Raw genomic sequence first — 7767 nt, forward strand, 5'->3', positions numbered from 1 at the left:
GGAGATGTTTGAAATTGTCGAGTAATGAGGGGATAAAGGCATGGATGAGCGGTTTTGGCAACAAATGAGCTAAGGCAGTTGTGGAGGCAGGCGATGTTACGGAGGTGGATGTAGGTGGTCTTGGTGATGGAGAGAATGTGGGATTGGAAACTCAGATCAGGGTTGAATAGGATTTTGCGGTAGCAAACAGTCTGGTTCAACCTGGCACAGTGGCTGAGAGGAGGACCGAATCGGTTGAATGGGAATGGAGTTTGTGACAGGGACTGAAGACCACAGAAATGTTTTAACTGGAGAAAATTGTAACTTATTGAAGACTGGACAACACAGAGGCAGTTGAGGGGTCGAGAGAGCTGGTGAAGAGGTTGAGCTGGATGTCGTCAGTGTACATGTAGATGCTGATCCCATGTCTTCGGATGACGTTGCCACAGGGCAGCATGTCGATGAGGAAGAGCAGGGAGCTAAGGATAGATCCTTGGGGGACTCCAGAGGTAATAGTATGGGGGATGGGAAGAGAAGCTATTTTTGGAGATGCTCTGGCAATGATTGGATAGGTAAGAGAGAAACCAAGTGAGCACAGTCCCATTGAGCTGGATAATAGAAGAGAGGCGTTGACCATATAAATGGTTAACCATATCAACCATATATGGTTGACCACATCAAAGGCTGCAGAGAAGTTGAGGAGGACAATGATGGATAATGCACCATGGTCACTGTCACAGAGGATGTCATTTGTGACTTTGGTTAAGGCTGTTCACATGTTGTGGCGGGGTCAGAAATATGATTGGAGAGATTCAAACAGGAAGCTGCAGAAAAGGTGGGCACGGATACGGAACGCGACAACAGGTTCAAGGACTTTGACGGAAAGTGAGGTTGGAGATGGGGTGGTAATTTGCAAGGACAGAGGAGTCAAGGGTGGAATTTTTGAGGGGGAAGTTGATCACGGTGTTTTTGAAAGGGAGGGAAAAGTAACTGAGGTGAGGGAACCATTTATAATAGCAGCTAGCGTGGCGTCCAGGAAGAGAAACAGCCCTCAGGTACCTAGCCCAAATGACTTACTTTCACGTGTGAGCGTGAACTGTGCATTTTAACAGACTATTCAACTCTTGGGGGATGTTACAGCCTGATCCTATCCTCATCCAACATCTACACAAATGCACTTTCCAGCAATGATCAGTGTGTAGTAAGTGAAGCAGAAACTAGCTGATTTCTTCCCCTTTCCAGTCTGGGACCACTGAAGCTAAGTATAACACTCCCACCTCCAATGTTGCAGAGTAGCTAACTTAGCCCAGATCATGGATCAAACCTCAGACGTACTACACGAGAAAGTGCATTAACTCACTTATCCATCAGAACAATGCCCATGTGTTTGTTTTAGCTTGCACTTGTGTTGTGTTTTCTCCCTCAGTTTATGAAAAAAAAAATTGCTTATGTGACACAATTATATTTATGAGTAAACAAACAGTAACAGCAAAACATACCCTGATTTTTCCTTCATCTTCTTGTGCATACTTCTGGATGGTGATTGCATCTTCGTCTGTTTTGGTTGACTCTTCCAGCCAGGCCTCCAAAGCTTGTTTGTCCCAGTTCAACTGACACTTCAAATCCTCAATTTTCTGTGTATACCTATAGATATTATTCTAAAAAAAAATTAACAATTATATATATTTTTCTCCAGTATCCCTGTTTTACACTAACACTGACTTTTTGTTCACATTAGCAACTAATACTTAAATATGTAGTAGTGCTTAGTGCACTTGACATTCGTAACCTGCAGAGCACAAATCCAATTAATCCTGTCCAATATAATATATTTGTGTCTATATTTAATAAAGAATGATTTCACTTGCATTTATATAGTATCGTTCATATCCCCAGGATGTCTTAAAGCACTTCACATTCAATTAGTTACTTTTGAACGTTATTTTGTTGGCAATTGGAGTATTGTGTCCAATTCTGGGCACCGCACTTTAGGAAGGATGTGAAGGCCTTAGAGAGGGTGCAGAAGAGATTTACTAGAATGGTTCCAGGGATGAAGGACTTCAGTTACGTGGATAGCCTGGAGAGACTGGGGTTGTTCTCCTTAGAGCAGAGAAGGTTGAGAGGAGATTTGATAGAGGTATTGAAAATCATGAAGGGTCTTGACCAAGTAGAGAGAAACTGTTCCCATTGGCAGAAAGATCAAGAACTAGAGGACATAGATATAAGGTGATTGACAAAAGGACCAAAGGTGATATGAGGAAAAACTTTTTTACACAGCGAGTGGTTATGATCTGGAATGCACTGCTTGAGGGGATGGTGGAGGCAGATTCAATCATGGCTTTCAAAAGTAAGGAGTCCTACAACACCAGGTTATAGTCCAACAGTTTTATTTGAAATCACAAGCTTTCGGAGGCTTCCTCCTTCGTCAGGTGAGTGTGGGATGCCATAAAAGTACAGCATATATAGTCTGAAAACAATGCCTGGTGATTACAGATAATCTTTCCAACTGCCCGTTATCAAAGCAATCAAAGGACTTGAATGGTGTTCAGACAGGGAAACATTACATACAAGACTACCGAATACACAAACGGTCACAACACAAAGACAGAGAGAGAGAGAAAGAGAGGGAGACACACACCCAAAAGGCAGAGAAAGAGATAGAATGACCAGTTCTCTTTCTCTGCCTTTCGGGTGTGTGTCTCTCTCTCTCTCTGTCTTTGTGTTGTGACCGTTTGTGTATTCGGTAGTCTTGTATGTAATGTTTCCCTGTCTGAACACCATTCAAGTCCTTTGATTGCTTTGATAACGGGCAGTTGGAAAGATTATCTGTAATCACCAGGCATTGTTCTCAGACTATATATCCTGTACTTTTATGGAATCCCACACTCACCTGACGAAAGAGGAAGCCTCCGAAAGCTTGTGATTTCAAATAAAACTGTTGGACTATAACCTGGTGTTGTAAGACTCCTTACATTTGTCCACCCCAGTCCATCACCGGCATCTCCACATCATGGCTTTCAAAAGGGAATTGGATAAGTACTTGAAGGGAAAAAATTTACAGGGCTACGGGGAAAGGGCAGGGGAGTTGGACTAGCTGGATTGCCCTTGCAGAGAGCCGGCACGAACTTGATGGGCCAATTGGCCTCCTTCTGTGCTGCAATCTTTCTATGGTTCTCTGATTCTAAATGCCTGCAAAAGTTTAGTGAGAAAACCCATTAGACTGGGAATAATTATCTTTTTATCATTTCAGCATAAAGCATGGAGATTTAAGTAAAATCACTAATCTGATAACATACAAGACATAATGAACTGACTAATTAGAGGCTGGAATTTGAAGTTGGAAACTTGATGTAGAAATCAAATGTTTTACCGCTGAAAATACCATACTGCCACCGTTTTGGTACTCTTTTTAACTTCTAAAGACTTCTTGATTAGCCACATAACACTTCACAATATTCTATGCTACCCTGACTTTGTGCTCACCTTAATCTGGAATTAAATGTGTGAAAACTTGCTGATGAGATTGGTTAGGCAGATTTAACCTTACGCTTCAAATGGTTACCATCAACATTTCTTAGTGGATAATTCAAATCTAAAATAGGAGCTTTCCTCAGACTCAAGGAAGTTGATCTAATTTTTTTGTTTCCCTTCCCAGCCAACACTTGCTTCACCAACCACGGTGAAGCAAGTGTTGGCTGTAGAGGGCAACAAAAATCTCAGCTTCACTGTTCAGTGAGTATAATGACTTGTTTCAAAAATTTTGATCATTTGCCTGAAGAACATAGCATCATCTGTCAGACAATGTACGGTCGGTAGCTGAACCAAGTAGAAAGAAATTATTTTCCCTGAAAGATAAACTTAAAACAGAATTGAAGCTTAAGGACACTCAACATGAACCTTGCTGACACTGTGGAGGAAATTTGTGAGCTCAACTAATGAATTAATGATATGATGATATATTTCAGGGGCACTGAATATTCCAAATGGAACAAAGCGGTGATGATATTTTTGAAAGACTGAGCTGATGATACACAGGTGGAGACTTGTGTTGCGAAAGTATAGTTACTCCCTTGTGATTGTAACAAAGCAATTGGACAGCTATATATGTATCTTAATCTGCATAATCTGAACAAGACCATACAGAGAGAATACTACAAATGATCTACATAAGAAGAAATTATGTTAGTTTGCTAGACCCAAAAGGTTTTTCCAAATTAGATGCATCCAGTGGTTTTTGGCAACTGTGCTTTGATAACTTAATCTTAAAGAATGGGAAATATGATATTGGTAGTTGTTGCAGAAGTTCAAGAGGGCAAGCATTTATTTAGCTATTTACATAGCTAGTGCAAACTCATTAGGCAGATAGTCACAGCTTCTTTGTATAAAAACAGGCAGACAATGAACATAGGGGGGATCATTTTTCCCTAACCCACCCAACGGGAAATTGACTGGATCAGATCGACTGCCCATTTTACACACCACTCCATTTTACTTTCCATTGACTATTAATAAATAGAGAATTAAATACAATGAATGTCTTCTGTACCTCTAAATAGCACTTTTACCACTGATCATGACACTAATGGTACTTAGTTGTACACCCAGATACCTAGAATTTCACCCACTGTTCAAATTAGTCATAAAATGGCATGAACTGAATGAATATGCAGTATTTGCCAACCATATTGACACCTACCTCCATAATATTTTTTCTCTCTCTCAATAAAGCCAAGTCATTTTCAAGCCGCCGAATCTCTTGTTTGAGACGTTCCATCTCCCGCTCTGCAAGAATCTTGAACTGCTGTTCAGTTTCAAGTTCTTTTTCTCGTGCTCTTTGTAAAGACTAAAAGGAAGAATGATCAGTAGCTTTGTATTGTTTAAAGACATTTTTCCACTTCACAGTGAGAAAAACCAACAAGTTGAATTTGCTAAAGGACTAAGTGAATGTTAATAATACTCCATCAATGTTGCAGTATTCAATTTACTCCACTAGTTCGCTATTAAACAGATACTGGGAATCACCTCACATACTTAAATTACATATTAATAATTTTGTACACAAAAACCGAGATACATTTATAAAAGTTACACATTTTAACAAATGCACTCAGAAAAAATAAGCATGTCAATATTTAAAAAAAAGCCCACAAGCAAAAAATACATAATGTTTTCCTTTGTTTTTTCGATTAGCTCCTTCATTCAGGTAGAAGGAAAGGGATGGTCTGAGCCCTGGACATTAACCGTTATCAATGCTGCTCCTTTGTTAGCTGACATGAGGTGCAGTTATACAGAGTTACTTCTGCCTAGTTTTCCTTTTCAAAAAAGTAGGATCTGTATTGCTGTGGTTCTAAACAAGGATGATTTTTATAGGGTTTGCCCTACAAACTTTTGAATGTACCCAGCAAATCTTAGTTGAAATGGTTTTTTGACAGCAGCTGTATTTAAAATTCAACACCTTTATAATATCATGGAAGTTGATCTGAAAAGAATCTTGTAAACTTGCACAATGACACCATGTATAGGACCATTTCAGTAAGGTCAACTTGAGCTTATATTTCTCTCTTATTTTTTGTCACTAATACATACCTGTGTATTAGCCAACTCCTGATGAACGTTCTGCAGATGCATTGTCATTGCATGGATGCGATCCTCAAAATCAGTTAGCTTGTTTTCAAGGTTAGCTTTTTCCTTCTGTTTCTTTTGCACCTATGGTAATAAGATCAGAAAATATCAATTTACATCTTACATTGTATGCTACGTGTTAAGAATTTGACTGGTTATGTGAACGATCTCAGTTTCTGTTTGACAGACACTGCTGCATGAAGCAGCATCTGAGCCAGTTCAGATTCAAAGCATGTTTAATGTTGCTGGCAATCCTCTCTAATTTTTGAAAAAAATAATAACAATTAAAATAAAGCTACACATTTACATTGCTGCCTGTGATCTTGCTGAGCTACCTTCAACCTACAAAATATTTAAACATTATTCATCAAAAAGAATAACTCAGTTTCAATAACACATTTGCAGTTGTATAGTAGGCTACAACTGAGAACATTAGCGAGATTGGAAGATTATTTTATTGCTTAATTGTTATTATACATAATTGCTTATCAATTCCTTGAAAATTTCTGTATAAAAATGCAACATACATTCATTTCAACAGTCTTCATAGTATAATACTTTATAGCCTATTTCATTTTCAAAGTTCAAGCCAACAAACTTAGCAGAATTTACTTCATAATTTTTGTAAATAATTTGCATTCAAAAGAATAAGAGGCTATAATAGGATATGTGGTTCTTTGTTATGTCAGTCAAAGGTCTTTAAAGTAAATAGGAGCAGAGAAGGCAGAGTATTTTTCCAGTATAAAGTATTTGCCCTCTTAGGTTTCCTGACACGTTTGTTTTTGAATCACTGTTTTGAATAATCTTGCACAAACAACTGATCTTCATCTGCCAGCAAATCAAAATTTGAATGATTTATTATTCCAGTTAATGTACATCTGTATTTTAGTTGATATTTTGATGCAATATAATTTCACTATCAATGATATAGTAAGAAATATTCTCACTTTATGGTACTCATATTTCAGACACTTTGCTTAGTTGTTAAATAAATTCGATGGATAGTTACAAATTAACTGCATCTAGTTTAATTCAAACCCATGTAATGTATATGCTTTGTCAACTGGATAAGTACAATTCTCAAATACTTCTTCAGGCGGACCAATTATGTCAAAAGTGGTGTTTTGCTTTAGAGTGCCCATATTGCGTATCGAATGGATTGCTTTTAGCAATGGTGGTTGACAACAACATAAGAATGGAGCTCCTATAAAGATTAGTGGATATACCGATTGCCTACTGTGCTACTATGAAGGCCCAACTTCCTTTTCTCTGCCGAGTTAGCATATATTAGATGGGGTAGTGATAGAGTACTAAAGTTGATCTCAACACCTCTGAGCTGGGAAGTGAGGTTTAAAAAAATCAGCCAGGGTTGCCTCTCCTGCCTAATCGGTATGGGGAGACCTCTCTTGGAAAGTGCATGTATGTAGATATCGGCTGAGTGCAGAAATTGGACTGGACTGTGATGCCTGCTATGATTAGCATGACTATTCCACCATATAGGGCAACTGAATCACAGAGCTAGGATCGAAGTACCAGACGATGACCAGTCCGAGGTGGAATTTTACCCCAGTATGCCAGTGCCTTTAGGAAAGGAGAAAACAATCAGCTATTTGCAGTCAAGCATTAATTTTGTATTCTAAAGATTGAGAGATGCCCCAGCCACTCACTTCATCTTCTAAAGCCTTGTTTTCTGCGTTTGCTACCGGTATAGCGAAACCATCGTCCCAATTTATTTCGCACAGAACAGCATTCGTCATTTTCTGCGCTTTATGTCAAAGAAAATCAGTTATTTTTCTTGAAGGAGCGAACGCCCTTGGTTACTGTCGGCGCCTTTAGCAACCGTCTTAGAGACGCGGAGTTTCCGGTCTTAAACGGACGCACTTCCGGGAAGGGGGGGGGGGGGGGGGGGGCCTGGGTGGAGAAGCCGCCGGAGGGCGCTCTGAGTCTGCATGGAGTCGGTGAGGCAAGTTCTTGTCCTTCTGTTTCGATCGATCTGCTAAGTGTAAATATTAATTCCAGAGTTCACAATGAAAAACCTAGTAGTTACTATCGAAAAAGCCCTATGAGCTGCTTTTAGCCCCAAATGCCCCATCACCCCTGCAGAAAGTTGTGAGGCAGCGAACCATTAAACCAATAAGGTGATAATGTTTCAGAAAAACAAAAAGC

At 39.3% G+C, this 7767-nt stretch overlaps 1 protein-coding gene across 2 annotated transcripts in view; it reads right to left on the reverse strand.

Annotated features, from left to right (window-relative positions):
* Window positions 1–7451, reverse strand: part of ccdc39 (coiled-coil domain 39 molecular ruler complex subunit) — a 74242-nt gene extending 66791 nt beyond the window's left edge. For both annotated transcript variants that reach the window (XM_067995207.1, XM_067995208.1), the window contains exons 1-4: window positions 7269–7451; window positions 5566–5685; window positions 4676–4822; window positions 1479–1637 (exon numbers count right to left, since the gene is read on the reverse strand). In XM_067995207.1, the coding sequence (XP_067851308.1) occupies window positions 1479–1637; window positions 4676–4822; window positions 5566–5685; window positions 7269–7358 (516 nt within the window). In that variant the 5' untranslated portion in view covers window positions 7359–7451. The remainder of the gene's footprint in view (window positions 1–1478; window positions 1638–4675; window positions 4823–5565; window positions 5686–7268) is intronic.
* Between the last annotated feature and the right edge of the window lie 316 nt (window positions 7452–7767).

This window comes from Heptranchias perlo, chromosome 13 (assembly GCF_035084215.1).
Source record: "Heptranchias perlo isolate sHepPer1 chromosome 13, sHepPer1.hap1, whole genome shotgun sequence".
Taxonomy (NCBI): domain Eukaryota; kingdom Metazoa; phylum Chordata; class Chondrichthyes; order Hexanchiformes; family Hexanchidae; genus Heptranchias; species Heptranchias perlo.